Raw genomic sequence first — 16,808 nt, 5'->3', positions numbered from 1 at the left:
GAAACTGGCTAGCCCCAATTTAAGTAGGACCATTTCTGGTTCAAAGTCCTATCTGAAATACACACACAAAAATGCAGGCTCCTTGCTGGGCGCTTGGAGTGGGTACACCCACTATCCCCTCCTAATCTCCAGGGTGGGGAAGCTGCCACTCCCTTCTATCCCTGGCTTTATCATTGTGTCTCTGTCTCTCTCAATCATGCTCCCAAGGCCCTATCACAAAATGCTCCAATACTTCTGTTAGTCTTAAAGGTGCCACAGGACCCTCTGTTGCTTATCACAAAATTAGACTCTCGAGATTTCCAGTGCTTGCTGGCATTGCCCAAGCTGAAAATACCGCAAGAACATCCTCTCTCACTGCATTTTGATAACTTAAAGCTCCTAGACTAAAGCAGGAAGTGCAGAAGTGTGTGGAAGTGACAAATGAAATAAAGAGGTAGCCAAAACAATTTCAAACCTCAAAAAAGCTTTAAGTATGGGTTTGGAAGTCTATTCGATAGCTTGGATCCGTTTATTATTCAAACCAGTTCAAGCGCCCTGTAGATTTACTTCCCAGTATTCTGGCAGCTGTGTAGATGCCAAGGCAAAGATTTTGAAGACCTGAAACCACCCAGCTTGCTAGATTTTAATTTAACATTCCATTCCAAATGGCAGCCAGAATTAAAATAATCGCCATCAAGGATACACGACAGATCCCAGCAAAAGCCAGGGCCAGATTAAAGCAATCCAGAGCCCTAGGCACACAGTGCTCCCCATGGCTTTGACCTCCTAGTTGCAGCATTTATAGCAAGGGACCCGCCTGCCAGAGAGGCGGTGCCATACGAGTCTCCCTTCCTTCAGCAGCATTTGTGGTGGCAGCAGGGAAAAGATAAGGGTGGCATTACACAGGTCCCCTGGAACTTCTGCCAGCAGCTGTGTTTGTCTGATTGGGAGGTGAGCCAGGTCTGCTGCACTCTTCTCCTCCACAGAGTTCTCTGTTAGGTGGTGTTAGCAGGGCCAACGAGGCTTTGGCTGCATCTACACTTGGAGCTGGGGGTGTGATTCTCAGCTTGTGTAGACGTACTGGCACTAGCTCTGCTTGAGCTAGCACAACAAAAATAGTAGCATAACCCCAGTAGCATGGACAGTGGCAGCGGCATGGGCTAACCATGCCGAGTGCAAACCTGCCCCAACCCCTTTGGTATGTACTGGGGGCAGCTAGTCTTTGAGGCCACTGCCTGGGCTACCATAGTTACACTACTGTTTTTAGTGTGTTAAGTGGATGAGTGCTAGCGTGAGTATGGTCAGGCAGACATCACTGTATTTGTTTATACAAGGGTCATATTTTCAAGACTGTCTTTGCAACCATAAGATCTAGACTTTTTTTTTGTTTCTAAAATCAGAATGAAGACTCTGGTGTAATCACATGAATGCTAGAGTCCTAGGCAAAGGACTGTAGGGCCATTGAAATCAATGGAAGTCTTTCCATTAACTTCATTGGCCCAGGATAAAACCAACAGTGCCTAGGTCTTAATCTGGTCCTGACAACGATATGTACTTCAGTGAGCATATTCAAGGGATGCTGCAAAATAAACTCCTATATTAGGCAACTTCAAAAAACACTGACATTGAAAAGCCAAAGTGATTGAGGTGGTGAAGGCAGGGATAGGAAATGCTCTGGAGTGGGGGGGGGGAGGGGGAAGATCAGTAGAGTGACGGACACAGTAGCCAACGCAGACACAATGAGCACACTGTGACTTACTTCCGCTGGTGCTCCCATTACAATAGCAACTGAGCACTAAGACCAAAGGCCAGCTCCTGTTAAAGAATTTTGCCCTAAAAGGGCCAACGTTGGTGTGCAACAGATCTGTGGCTTGAAACCCATGGTTAGTTGGGTAAGGCCTGATGTTGAGCACCCTCATTTCCCTTGGATTACCCATGGGAGTGGAGGGCACTTGGCACCTTGAAGAATCAGGTTCTTCAATGTGTAAGAAAACCTACCACCATTTGGTTTGTGCCTGATACTGCATCAAATTCTGCATATGAAGTGGCTTCACAACTGGGCCTTTAATGTGTATTTGTGTGCATGTAAAAGGGGCTTTTATGTAATCTGTGGAAGACCTGAGGGACGAGAAATTTATCAATAAAACGTCAAATAGGTGAGAAAAAATTTAAACAGACTCAAGACTGAGAAGAAACCATGTAGGCAAGAAAGGGGCAATGAATGGGCACCTAAGGGGGATGAAGGATTTTGGCTTTTTGTAAATACTTAAATTTAAGGAGACATTTTCAAATGCATTTTTACCACAATTCCCTGAATTTTGACTCTTTTCCCAAGAGAAATACACAAGTTCTCTCTCCTGCCCCAGTGTGTATGCACAGATGTAGAGCTGTGGGTCTGTCATGGAAAATGAATTTCCTTCACTTGGCAGAGCTATTCAGTGAATGCTATCACAACAGTGAGGAACGAGCGTTTGCTTTACTGGTGAGGAAAAACCAATACTGGAGCAAAACTACCTGTCTCCACTTGGCCACAGAAGCAGATGCTAAGTCTTTCTTCGCACACGATGGTGTCCAGGTGAGCAAAATGCAAGGAAATTCCCTTGTGACTTTCTAGGGGCAGCATTGTACTTTTAGGCACAGCCCTGAACAAAGGAGGAGTTCATGGATAAACTGCACCCTCCCAGGAAACATCTTGTTGAGGCAGAATTCCTCCAGTGCTCCCCTGAGGCAATAAGAGAAGGGAGTATTCTACTGCAGTGCGTTACAGAGCAGCATACTAACCTCCTGGTGTCCAGCCAGGCCAACAGTGGAGAAGAGGTCAAAGCTCTGGCCCCACCCACTCCCTGCTTTCTCTCACCCAATTGCTCACAGAGGAGCACTAGAATGCATCTCCTATTCTCCATTTCACAACTGAAGCCAGGATCTGTAATGAAACTGTACAGGGATGTGGGGTGACTCCATCCCATGGCTGTGTTAGGCCCAACAAAGGGTTTTTTCTTCATGACAAATTATAACTAGGGATGCCAATTTTGGTTGGACATGTTCCTGGAGGTTTCATCACATGACAATCTTTAATGAAAGATTAATTTCTAATTCCTGGAGACTCCCGGGCAATCCTGGAGGGTTGGCAACCCTAATTATAACTTCAGCGTTGCCCTCAACTCGAGGTCCTGTCGACACACAAAACCCTTAAGTGCGGTGGTGCTTTTATCTCAAGTTTGCTGCCCGTCAGGGTGTGGAGGCTACAACTCAAGTTAGCACAACTCATCAGCTGCTATCACAATCACTCTGTAGCATGGACACAGGCTAGCTCCAGTCAAGTGCTGCTAAGTCCTCAAACGTCTTCCCACAATTCCCTCCCACGTGCCCAGAAAGGAGATAAATTCTCCTGTAATCCACTGGGAAAGAATTCATAGATCAGCTCAGTTTACTGCAGTGCAAAGAACCATGCGATATGTCCCCCGAAGTCTTTGTGCAGAGGTGGGCAAACTACGGCCCACAGGCCACATCTGGCTCATGGGACCATCCTGCCCTTGAGCTCCCGGCCGGGGAGGCTAGCCCCCGGCCCCTCCCCTGCAGCCACACCGCCGCACGAGCAGCACTCTGGGTGGCAGGGTTGCACGCTTCTGCCAAGCAGCGCGGCAGCGTGTCTGGCTCTGACCGGGCGGCGCGGCTGCCAAACATGCTGCTCTGAGCAGCTTCGTAAGGGGGCTGGGGTGTTGGATAAGGGGCAGGAGATTCTGGGGGGGCAGTCAGGGAACAGGGGGGGTTGAATAGGGGGCAGGGTCCTGGGGGCGGTTAGGGGCAGGGGTCCTGGGAGGGGTTAGGGTTAGGGGACAAGGCGCAGGGGACTTTTGGGGACTTCAACAGCTGAGTCAAGGGAGAGAATTCTTCCAGGAGTGGGTGGGTCAGCTTTTGTGGCCCGAATTATGCGGGAGGTCAGACTAGATGATCATAATGGTCCCTTCTAACCTTAGAGTCTATGAGGGGGATTGGATGGGTCAGGAGTTCTGAGGGGGGCAGTCAGGGGGCAGGAAGTGGGAGGGGTCAGATAGGGGGAGGGAGCCAGGCTATTTGGGGAGGCACAGCCTTCCCTACCCAGCCCTCCATACAGTTGTGCAAGTCCGATGTGGCCCTCGGGCCAAAAAAGTTTACCCATCCCTGTCTTAGTGCTATACAAGAACAAGAGCTGTGCCAGCACGGACATAGGTACTTTCCCTGGAGCTAGGTTAGCGAGGAGTAAGAGGGTGTAGACAACTGGAGTTAACTCTGCAATGAAGACATACCCACAATCTAGTTTTAGGTAGTGTTTCTTGCCCCACCCTTCAAGATTCCATAGAAGAAAAACCATGATTTAGCTCCATGTTCACTTGCTTTGTGTCAAAGCCAGGTTTACTTTCTGTTCTTTTTCTTTGACTTTCAGGCCTTCTTGACAAAAATCTGGTGGGGAGACATGTCAACAAGCACTCCGATCCTGAAATTAATCTGCGGATTCTGGTGTCCTCTTCTAATCTACACTAATCTAATAGCATTCAGGTATAAACAAAACATTTGTGTGTGTCAAAGCTGTCCCGGGGGGGCATCAGTAAGAGACAGTTAAGTGAAAAATATAGCGCACACAGAAATAATCACAGAAAGAAAGGAGGGTGACATTACCTCTGGGCAGAGGGGCCAACAGAAGGGCTGGTCAGCCATTAAGCCCTAAGGGTATATCTGCACTGCTGCTGTGAGAGGTCATTCCCAGCGTGGGTAAAGAGACTTGTGCTAGTTCTGCTCATGCTAGTGTGCTAGAAGTAGTGTAGATGTTGCCACACAGGCAGGAGCTCAGAGCAGGGGGGCAGGCAGACGTGAACTCAGGCAGCTAGCTCAAGCCATCACCTGTGCTGCAATCTCCAGCAAAGCTAGCTGGAGTCTGGGAATCACACCTCCCAGCTGCAGTGTAGACATAAACCTAAGAAGCCTTAAGTGGTATTTAGTGGTTGGATGGGCCTCGCGCAGCCCCCTACTATGCTTAAAATGTGACTGTATTCTCCACTTGTAAGGTAACTCCCTTCTCTTCATGTATAACAATGCCTGCATCTGTCATTTTCACTCCATGCAATTGAAGTGAGGTTTTTACCAACAAAAGCTTATGCCCAAATAAATCTGTTAGTCTTTAACGTGCCACCGGACTCTTCATTGTTTTTGTAGGTTCCCTTCTATGCTGGATCTTCAGTTTGCCCCCTACAAGATGTGAAATACACAGCCTGGCCGGTTCTCTCTAGCCACATAAGAGCCTCTTACCGGGGAGAGAGCCCAGGCCAGGCTGCTGTAACATAGCTGCACAGCTCTCAGTTCAGCAGTGAAGAGCTGCCTTCCATCATCTTTCAATAATAATTATATTTTCTTACAGTGAACAAGTACAATCAAAGAATGAGCCAGAGACATTCAGAGAGCTAGAGAGCCTAGACACAGAAAGGACTTTGCTTTTTTCCAAGGAGGGGGACAGGTAAGTCTGAGTCAGTCTGTTAATATAATTCGGAAGTTGAATTAAGACACAACAGTCAAAGCACAGGACATTTCTCGGGGATTAATGACTAGCTGGTAACCCAAAGGACAGCTGAGGTGCCCTTGTCAGTCATTAATCCTCAGAAAATCCCCTGCGCCGAGGTTGTTAATGTTATTACTGTGTATATGGAAAGAGGGAGATAAATAGGAGCATAGAATTATTTTTAAATGAACAAAGCAACTTCAGTCAGTCTATACAGCTCATACCAACAGAACTGATGGCCAGTGTTTTAGCCAGATTCTCTCAAGTCTCCTCTTAGCATTCCATTCAGCTAATGACACCTGCTGTGTATTGGATTTAAGGCCTAAAACTGCACAGGTCTGAGTAGCAGGCTGCTGAAAGACATGCAGAAAGCAGACTCTGAACTCATTCAACTTTGGGATCTGAACTTTATGATACTTTATCCCTCTCTACCCAGGTCTTCACAGCCAAATCCACAATAATTATGTTTAGTATAGTAGCACCTAACCGTTTCTATCCCAATCAGAATCCTCTCAGGCTAAGTGATAGACACATATAATAAGAGACAGGCCTTGCTCTGAGGTGCTGAGGGTATGGTAAGGGAAAGCTGTGATTGGTTGTTAGCCTATGCTGAACCCATGTCACCATCTCTACACTGCTATTGTTACCCATGCTAGCTAGATTAAACCTAGGACAAGTATGCCTACCTATGCTACAATCACACCTTCCCTTATAGCATAGGCATATCCTTTATTTATAACTAGACAAGATGTAGGACTGGAGAAAGCAAAGTATTATCATCCCCATTCTGCAAATGGGATCCAGGCAGAGGGAGGTTATTTAACTTGGCCACAGACACACACAAATTCTGCAGCAGAGCCAGTGATTGGACCCAGATCTCCTGAGTCCCAGTCTAGTGTCTTAACCACAAAACCCATCTGTTTTAGATCTGAAGGTGGCCAAGAGGTTTTCACCATAAATCAGGAAAGAGAGATTCTCCTTGTGATAAGTACACAACTCCCACTGATGCTAAAGGGTGCTGAATACCTGGATCAGACACATGCAGTACCACAAACATGATTAAATCATCCACATATTTGATTTTGTTTCACTAGCATTCTTTGAAAGGTCTGAAAAACTGAAGTTGAGGGAATGTCATATAGTGGACAGAGTCAGAACTCTGTTTCTATTCTTAGCTTTGACATTGAACTAATGACACTTAGGGAAAAGTCACTAGTTTCTCTGCTTCATCATCCATAAAATGGATATAATAGTACCTCTCTCTGAAGAAAGCAATTATTAATTCATGTCTATGAAACATTTTGATGTCCTCATATTAAAGGGAGGGATATGGTTCTTGGCCAGTATGTTTTCTGTTCCATTTGTTATTGTCTCAAAAGTTTATGTTAATATGGGATTTCTCTCCCTCCCAGGTTTGTTTCTTTTTCTGAATCCCAAGTCATAATTATTTGTTTACGACATCAGTCTGTTGCCATGGGAATGGCTGTGCTCATGTCATAAATTTAGCGTTATGACAACTGCTCCTAGAGAATCAAGCAGGGAGAACAGGCTGGCTATGAATTAAAATATTTAGAAATTAGAAATAGTACCAGGAGAAATAAAAAACCCATGTAGAATCAATTGCTTTGTGTTTTATTTGAGTTGCAGAGGAAACTTTCCCCAGCGTGCACATCCCTTATTAAAGAGTGATCTCCTTCACATCAAGGAACACAAACTTAAAGGTGCAATAACATCCTTAGTCTATAGACAGCAATTTAGATGGAAACAAGCACAGCCAGGGGAGACACTAAAGTAAAAAAAAAAAAAAAAAAAAAAAAAGTATACAGCGTGAGATTTTTACTGAATCGGATTGCTGCCAGATATGGGGTTTTTCCATTATACGCACAGAATAACTTACATTTACACTATATAGCACTTTATATACTGAACGACTGCAGCACATTTTGCAGGTATATGGCCAGATTTTCCATCAGTTCCCATAACACTCGGGCAACCGCAGTGCAGCCAGCGCTTACATTAATAATTTACAAGCCTGTCTTCTTTACTGAAAACTCCTGTCAGACTGTTGAGTGAGTCATTATAACTTTAAGCCTAGGACCAGACTGAAATACTCTTACTCGTATCGAGTAATACCTCACTTCTTGAATAGTTCCATTGATTTCAGCAACACTACTTGAGGAATGCGGTACTACTCGATGTGAATAAGGGTATTTCAGTCTGGTCCTAAAGGAACACACATGTTTAAAGTCATATATTTAAAAAGAAAGTCCTCACCTATGTGAAAAATAGTACGTTGGTTTATCAGAAAAAATATGTTTTAGAAAATAAATTTATTTGTCAGCATTTATGGCGCCTGTTCGCTTTTCACGTCTCGCTCTCATTTTGGACAATGAATTGTAACGAATCTGTTTCCCTTTTGGTCCTCATGCACTAGTATGATGCTGCAGTGTTTGTGTTGCAAATGCTCAAGGGGTATGTTTAAACCCTAGCCCTGCTCCAAAAAACAAAAACAAAACACGCGCACACACACACACAACCAAAAAACCAAACAAACACTAAGCAAACCTACTCCACTGTACTGAAAAGCAAATACCGAGCTAAAGGAATGAAAAGATGTAAAAGGTTTGGTACAGTTTTGTTTTAAAACATACAAAGCTTAAATGCTGCCTGGCAGTGTTTCTGTTATGACAAGGCACTTCCAGTGACTTCAAGGAGAACTTACACTATCAGGGCCAGATCCTCAGCTGGCATAAATCAGTATAGTTCCACTGATTTCAATGGAGCTCCCCTAACATACACCAGCTGCAGAGCTGGCCCTCACTAGCTCCAGGGAGACCCTCGGCACTGCACAGGATCAGGATCAGGGTTCTTTTACAAACAGATTTTAAGAAGCTGACACTATAATTTGCTCTCTTTGTTTTACAGGGTAGATGCCAAATTAGAGAAGCGGAGGTCTTCTGAAAACATAGCATGGGCAACATTCATGTTTACTCGCTGGAAAAAGTTTTGGAATGCCCCTGTAACAGTATTTATGGGGAATGTTATCATGTATTTTGCTTTTCTGTTTCTATTTACCTATGTCTTGTTACTGGATTTTAAACCACCACCACCTGAGGGGCCTTCTGTTAAGGAGATTATACTTTACTTTTGGGTTTTTACATTGGTCTTGGAAGAAATCCGACAGGTCAGTAACCTTATACATACCTTCACAATACTGTGCTAAATTCAAGTAGTAAGATTCAGAGTTGATTTACAGGCTGTGTAATCCCATTGTCTTCAAGAGGTGAAATGTCAAGGACAGCTTCACAAAGGAAAACACTGAAAAATTTTCATTGCTCTGCACCTTTTCATTACCCCGAGAGGCTTGTGTATTTCCTCCTCACATACACCCAACTAACATGCCAGTCCTCCATCACACACAGCTGCAGCTCTACCCCTTATTCTTCCAGGAGAAGCTCCAGCTGCTAGCAATATTCGTTTGCTGATGCTCTGGGATTGCTGAGTCCTTCCTCTGGTCTAACAGCTATCTGTTTACCTATCCTGCTCCGCTCACCACATCCAAGCTCCGTTCCCCCAGAATTGCTAATCCACCCTACTTCCTCCTCTTGGAATGATCCCATCTGCCACTGTTTTGCTTCCCTCCCACTTCCTCCAGAATTGTATATATATTTATATTCAGGAGTGAAGAGGTTAATGAGTTTGCCTCTTAAACAGTTTAAATTTTGTTTTTCTAAAATGCTTTTCAGTTCAGGCCATTAGGTTATGTTTAGATTTTTTTAAAGATTTCTCCATTAATCTTGCAATTGTTTTTAGAATATCCTCAGCTGCCTGGTTTAGCAGCTGAAATGGTGTGTCTACAATACTGTAGGGAACCGCCTAGTTTGTATATACACAAATGGCCTCTATTGGGGGGTTCCTGGACTGCTTACCTTGTTGTCATAGATCCTGACCCTAAAAGAATTGGTGGGCCTTCTCCTTTAGCTCAAGCAATAGGGGGCCAGGGTTTCTGAAGTATGAGGATCAGGGTTATAGCCTCACTTTTATTAGGAAATTCTGAACGGCCATGGCTTGCAACATTGTGAAAGCTCGGAGGGCGACCACCAATTTGTCACAAATCAGCTGAGCATATTTTAAAGATGTTATATCGGACTGTTGTATCCTGTAGCACTAAGGTGATCACAGAGGATGTTTGGGCTGAGGATTGTTTGTAATACAGCCATAAAGCATCAAGAGCCCAATTTTGAGACAGGGACACCTAAATAAGAGAGCCAACTGCTGTCTGGATGCTCAAAGCTAGTTAGTGGCAGTTGAAGCATCCAGGGTTTGAATATGCTCTTTAGGAGCCCATGCCTGGACATTGAGATCAGTCTGATTGAAAAGATTTTTATAAAACAGAAACAAATATGGCCAACCCCCAATGTTGAAAAAAAATTGAGTCAGCCTCCAAAAAACTCATGAGATTAATTTAAATATTATGAGATTTTTTAAAAAATAATATATGCTGGGTTATTTTCATTTATTTTCTGGGGCCTGAGCTTCTAGTATGCAGTGGGGTCATGTTTTCAAGCTTTTCTCTATTACCATGGGGGTCAGAAATAGACCTTCTTTACAAAAGAAAAAGAAAAAGCTGAGATGCTCATGTAATCACTTGACTTGAGGAGCTGGGGCTTGTAGAAAAACAGCAAACATCACAGGACTCACACTAAAATCACAAGAGCTGGCAAGCTAACACTGACAATTGTTGCTCCCTTGTAGAGTTTCTTTACAGATGAAGACATGAATTTAATTAAGAAATTTAAACTGTACGTGGAGGATAACTGGAATAAGTGTGATATGGTGACCATCTTTCTGTTTATAATTGGAGTGACCTGCAGGTTGGTGTCTTTCAAGAGTTTTGCCCCTGTATCCATTTTATGTGACATGGTCAGATATCTGTCACATGGAGCCAGGCAACATGGACTATTCCTGCCACAGTCCACAGGAGGCTCATGCATGCATCTGAGGGAAGGCGCAGGTGGCTTTTATTTTTCATCAGTTTTGAGACAGTAGAGTCTATACTGGTGGTAAAATGGGCTGAAAGCACCCCTCTGAGCTCTAAATTTCCACTGGCCTAAAGAGGCTGTCACACAGATTACAGAAAAACATATCTGGCACATAGAAACACTTGCAGAAGGAAACACTATTTCCTCTTTAAGACTACATCAAGTCGATGTACTCACTTATCTCACCTCTCTGTAGCCCTAGTGGTTTATATGGCCTCACCACAGCTGACATGGGGAGGCCGGTGTTCCTGCAGTAGCTGGATGCTGCTCATTGGCAGATGGTACATTCTTTTTACAGTGTGATGGTTGTGGCTCATGTGAGATACAAGCCCTAAGCACACATCCTTTCCTTGCCTAGATTCCACATTGAATCAACATGTATCACTCTAGAAATAAGGTGTCTGAGTGGTGTTTGAGGCTGTTTCATTCGGTCTGTTTTGCAGAATGCTGAACTCAACATTTCAAGCCGGCCGTACAGTACTTGCAATTGATTTCATGGTGTTCACTCTGAGGCTTATACATATTTTTGCCATTCACAAGCAACTAGGGCCAAAGATCATAATTGTGGAAAGAATGGTGAGTATGAGCTCTCCCAAAGAGAGATTCTTGTGGATTCTGCAGTGAAACAAACAAAACAAAAATTTGAGCATTATAATTTTAAGGAAGTCAGTGTATAACTCTGCTTTTTTGAAGTCCTCTCGTTTGGTTTATATTGCAGCATCATTAAGAGCTATTACCAGCCAGATGTGGCTCCTCTCAAAGAGGTCTGTAGCACGGATTTTGGATCCAAGTCAGCATTGCCTTGCACCTTGTGTAGTCATTTACCCCAATGCATTTTACACCCAGTTAGCACAGCTGCAAGTGATTATACAAAAGTGCAGGGCAACTGTTAATCGAGCCCTTTGTTTCTTTCTTCTTTCTTTGTTCTCCCCTGTTTTACTCCCTTACAATTTGGGAGGCTGCACAGGGGGATTGCCATTTCTTTCTTTCTCCTTCCCCACTGTCCTGGTCTCTCTTTTCCTGTTCCCTTTTGGTTTAAATATAACTGCTTGTCGGGTTCAGGAGTTGGGGCTCCAATCCTTAGAGATATTTTGGCTTCTGAGTCCTGTTGATTTCAAGGTGAGTTAGGTGTTTATATACTTTTGAGGAGCTGGGCCTGTGTTCTTTTGGGGCAAAGAATCTGAAATGGGAGACAAGCCAGTTCCAGAAGAACTCTACCGTTATGTCAGTGGCAGGGAGGAACATATCCCTGTAGAGATAATCTGGGTTAGTGCCTGGCGGAGGTAGGAGCTGCTTTCTAACCATAATTTATAATGAGAATGTGTTAGTACTCCCTGTGTTATAAGGCAGAAGTGTTGATACAGTGTTTTCATTTACTACCCTACAGCTGCAGGAAATGTACAAAAGTTCCAGTTACTGCACTTGGATACAGACCTGAACAGTTTGGTGGTTTTTTATTTGGGTATGTTAATCATAGAGGTCAAACAGCACATGTTAACAATTAACATGGAATTAATCTGACTGTAAATGCTAATATAGCCATGTACAAACATTTGTTTCCCATCCTAGCTCACCCTAGGGCTCAGCAGAAACTCTATTCTGGTTTAAGATTAATAAACTTAAAAGCTACCAGACTGTTCACATCTGTGCACCACTGGAATAACTGGAACACTTATATCCCATTGCTTGGAGTACCAAGAGGATAAATGAAAACCATGTATTAATGCTTGTGTAGTATTACATACACCGTACTCATAGGTTTTTATTGCAAATTATGCTTACAGAATGCAAGTGAGAGTAACTCACAACTGCAGCTCCCAACTCCTCCAGGCTGAGCACTAGGCTAAACCATCACTATGAACAAGTGTTTGTGCAGGGTCTACTACATTTATAAAAGGGCTGTCAAGCAATTAAAAAAATTAATCGTGCAATTTATCACACTGTTAAACAATAATAGAATACCATTTAAATATTTGTGAATGTTTTCTACATTTTCAAATATATTGATTTCAGTTATAACAGAATACAAAGTATACAATGCTCACTTTATATTTATTTTTTATTACAAATATTTGCACTGTAAAAACAAAAGAAATAGTATTTTTCAATTCAACTCATGCAAGTACTGTAATGCGATCTCTTTATCGTGAAAGTTGAACTTACAAATGTAGAATTATGTACAAAAAATAACTGCATTCAAAAATAAAACAATGTAAAATTTTTGAGACTACAAGTCTACTCAGTCCTATTTCTTGTTCAGCCAATCGGTCAGACAAACAAGTTTGGTTACATTTGCAGGAGATAATGCTGCCCACTTCTTGTTCACGTCACCTGAAAGTGAGAACAGATTTTCTCATGGCACTGTTGTTGCCGGTGTCGCAAGATATTTATGTTCCAGATGTGCTAAACATTCATATGTCCCTTCATGCTTCCACCACCATTCCAGAGGACATGCGTCCATGATAATGATGGGTTCTGCTTGATAACAATCCAAAGCATGTGGACCGACAGATGTTCATTTTTATGTTCTGAGTCAGATGCCACCAGCAGAAGGTTGATTTTCTTTTTTGGTGGTTCGGGTTCTGTAGTTTCCACATTGGAATGTTGCTTTTTTAAAACTTCTGAAAGCATGCTCCACACCTTGTCCCTCTCAGATTTTGGAAGGCACTTCAGATTCTTAAACCTTGGGGCGAGTGCTGTAGCTATCTTTAGAAATCTCACATTGGTACCTTCTTTGTGTTTTGTCAAATCTGCAGTGAAAGTGTTCTTAAAATGAACAATATATGCTGAGTCATCATCCAAGACGACTATAACATGAAATATATGGCAGAATGTGGGTAAAACAGCCGGAGACATACAATTCTCCCCCAACAAGTTAAGTCACAAATTTAATTAACGAATTATTTTTTAATGAGCGTCATCAGCATGGAAGCATGTCCTCTAGAATGGTGGCCGAAGCATGAAGGGGCATATGAATGTTTACCATATCTGGCACGTAAATACATTGCAATGCCAGCTACAAAAGTCCCATGCGAATGCCTCTCACTTTCTGGTGACATTGTAAATAAACAGTGGGTAGCATTATCTCCCGTAAATGTAAATAAACTTGTTTCTCTTAGCGACTGGCTGAACGAGAAGTAGGACTGAGTGGCTTATAGGCTCTAAAGTTTTGCATTGTTTTATTTGAGTGCAGTTATGTAACCAAAAATAAATCTACATTTGTAAGTTGCACTTTCATGATAAAGAGATTGCACTCTAGTACTTGTATGAAGCGAATTGAAAAATACTATTTCTTTTGTTTCAGTTTTACAGTGCAAATCTTTGTAATAAAAAATGTTTTCATTCAGACTCTGACCCTTTATATTGTATATAAGTACACTTTATATTGTATTGTAATTGAAATCAATATATTTGAAAATGTAAAAAAAATCCAAAAATATTTAATAAATTTCAATTGGTATTCTATTTGTTAATAATGCAATTTAAACTGCGATTAATCACAATTAATTTTTATAATTGCGATTAATTTTTTGAGTTAATTGCATGAGTTAACTGCGGTTAATTGACAGCCCTAATTTATAATTGTATTAAGTCACAGAATCAATTAACATTTTACAAGGTGAACAAAAGCTCTAGTCTTGAGAAGGCCATAAAATATGAACTTGATCCTGCTCCCATCCATGTCAATGGGAAAAACTCCTATTATCTTCAGTGGTACAGGATTGAGCCCTACATCAAAGAAAAAGAACCGTATTTCACTAAATGATATTGGCTCCAAAGATATATCAAATGGGATAACATCAGACTTTTCCCCTTGAATAGAAAGGCAAGCCAAAACTGCTTAACTCCTTATTCATCTTGCAGTAGCACTAGTGGTTTCTAAAATAGGGCAAATCCAGTTATTTAATGAAATTCAAGTAGCAAATAAAGATCACAAAGAAATATTTCCAGATCATTCACTGCTCCTTTTTAGCAACCGCAACATCACAGTCCCCGTGTATAGACAAATTTGGAATGATCTCCGGCCATAAAGTAAATTGGCAAAAGTCTGAGATACTCCCACTATCTCTGGTCTGTTTTAGCTTGTTTTACTAACTGGAATTTCAAATGATCTCCTGCAAGATTAAAATACCTAGGCTTTCAGCTAGCTGTCCAATCATAAAATCTAATTTAAATGAATCTACAGTCACCACATGAAATTAATAGGCAGCAGTTTTAAACCAAACAAAAGGAAGTATTTTTTCACAGAACACACAGTCAACATGTGGAACTCCTTGCCAGAGGATGTTGTGAAGGCAAAGACTATAACAGGGTTCAAAAAGGAACTAGATAAATTCATGGAGGATAGGTCCATCAATGGCTATTAGCCAGGATGGACAGGGATGGTGTCCCTAAGCTTCTGTTTGCCAGAAGCTGGGAATGGGCGACAGGGGATGGATCACTTGTTCTGTTCGTTCCCTCTGGGGCACCTGGCACTGGCTACTGTTGGAAGACAGGATACTGGGCTAGATGGACCTTTGGTCTGACCGAGTATGGCCATTCTTATGTACAGTCATTAATGGACTGTTTCAAATCAGATATGGATGGGATGAAATATTTCTTTTCCAATGGGAAAAAGTTATTAAAAACCAATACATATTTCAAGTGTAAGTAAGTATTTTAGGATATAATTACTTTTGCTTCTCTGGAGAAAAATAATGTTTAAAAGTAGAGGTCCTAAAAACTAATCTTCAACCATATTACTCAGCAGAGAAACCCAATCAAAATTTACATGAACCTTGCATGGGTCAACGTTTATTCTAACAGCTGTTCAGAATTCTCCAGTGAGTAATGTCATTTGGGATTCAGTGTTGGAATGGGGAGTTTTAGCAGAACATCAGATACTCTTCAGATTATCCTGTTTTCAACAAGGCAGTCAATCCTACTGCAAGGTCTCACAGAAAACCTGTGTTTGAAAACCTCAATAAGGCACATTTTTAATCACATAAGGGTCAGAGTCTGAATTAAAACATGCCCTTAGCTGGAATGGTCAGCAAAAAGGTCACAAAGGCGAATCCTGATCACAAAACAAGAATAGTATGATGGCAGAGGGCACAAGAATTTCTCTCATTCCACCTCAAAAAATAAGTTCTTAAAGAAACAAGAGAAACCTGCTCTGTACATTAATAATTTCAGTCAACATTTTTTTCTCTCCTTTAGATGAAGGATGTTTTCTTCTTTCTCTTTTTCCTGAGTGTGTGGCTCATTGCCTATGGTGTGACAACTCAAGCCTTACTCCATCCTGATGACAGCCGAGTAGAATGGATATTCAGAAGGGTGCTTTATCGTCCCTACCTTCAGATATTTGGGCAGATTCCACTGGATGAAATAGACAGTGAGAAATTGATTTTTAACTGATCAGACCACCATAGAATAAGTACCATTAATCCGAGCACAGGCATCCAGACTGGGGTTGTCACTTTCTTATCTTTGTCCTGTAGGAAAAAGTCTGCATGTTATGATGTAATGACATTTTGCACTGCAATATCTGGATGTTAAAATGTATATTGTCAAGTTGTGCTGCAGCATCAATGCAGGCCTTATCTACACAGTTAAACCAAGTTAGTTAAACTGGTGCAAACCCTTGGGTTGATATCTTATTTCAATGACTTATTTCATTAAACCTGTTCCGAATTGACTTAACTGAAACCCAAATAAGCCTAATGTAAACTGAAATCAGAGCACTTACACAGCCTTTTGCACCAGTTTAACTAAATCAGCTTTAAGAAAAATCACAGCTTTAGTTAAACCAGTGCAACTCTGCATGTAGACAAGTCCTTGTACTTCAGAGTCACAATCAGGAGGCAGCACCACCTTATGTTCAGAGTGAATTATCCAAAATTGAATGAGGCTGGTAACCGTATGGTCAGGCATTTCAAACAATATACAAAAACAAACCAATTGACCCACCAGAAATAGAAGTACATGAACATAAAAGAGTACTAGGGTGGCATTACCCATGGAGAAATGGAGTAAATACAGAGTAGGCCATATTCTAAGGACATCTGATAGAATGCTACAGAATCCCCATTCTCAGCAGTGCCAAACATTAACAATATTTAAATTCAAATCAAGCATGAGGAAATAGAGAGTGATCCAAGAGGTACAATGGAATAAACAAAGCAAGCCAGCCTTCCCTCACATTCACGCTGTTTATTAGCAGATGAAAAGATGTCTTGGAGAAGCTGTCAGAGACAGCATGGAAGTCAAGACAGCAG

At 42.0% G+C, this 16,808-nt stretch overlaps 1 protein-coding gene across 5 annotated transcripts in view; it reads left to right on the top strand.

Moving 5' to 3' along the window:
* Positions 1 to 16,808, top strand: part of TRPM5 (transient receptor potential cation channel subfamily M member 5) — a 101,812-nt gene that overhangs the window by 69,933 nt on the left and 15,071 nt on the right. For all 5 annotated transcript variants that reach the window (XM_065594684.1, XM_065594687.1, XM_042840716.2 and 2 more), the window contains 7 exons: positions 2,409 to 2,554; positions 4,403 to 4,515; positions 5,372 to 5,467; positions 8,435 to 8,693; positions 10,265 to 10,383; positions 10,995 to 11,127; positions 15,751 to 15,925. In XM_065594684.1, coding sequence (XP_065450756.1) covers positions 2,409 to 2,554; positions 4,403 to 4,515; positions 5,372 to 5,467; positions 8,435 to 8,693; positions 10,265 to 10,383; positions 10,995 to 11,127; positions 15,751 to 15,925 — 1,041 coding nt within the window. The remainder of the gene's footprint in view (positions 1 to 2,408; positions 2,555 to 4,402; positions 4,516 to 5,371; positions 5,468 to 8,434; positions 8,694 to 10,264; positions 10,384 to 10,994; positions 11,128 to 15,750; positions 15,926 to 16,808) is intronic.

The sequence above is a fragment of the Chrysemys picta genome, chromosome 4, assembly GCF_011386835.1.
Source record: "Chrysemys picta bellii isolate R12L10 chromosome 4, ASM1138683v2, whole genome shotgun sequence".
Taxonomy (NCBI): domain Eukaryota; kingdom Metazoa; phylum Chordata; order Testudines; family Emydidae; genus Chrysemys; species Chrysemys picta.
This window is presented reverse-complemented; position numbering and strand designations above follow the sequence as displayed.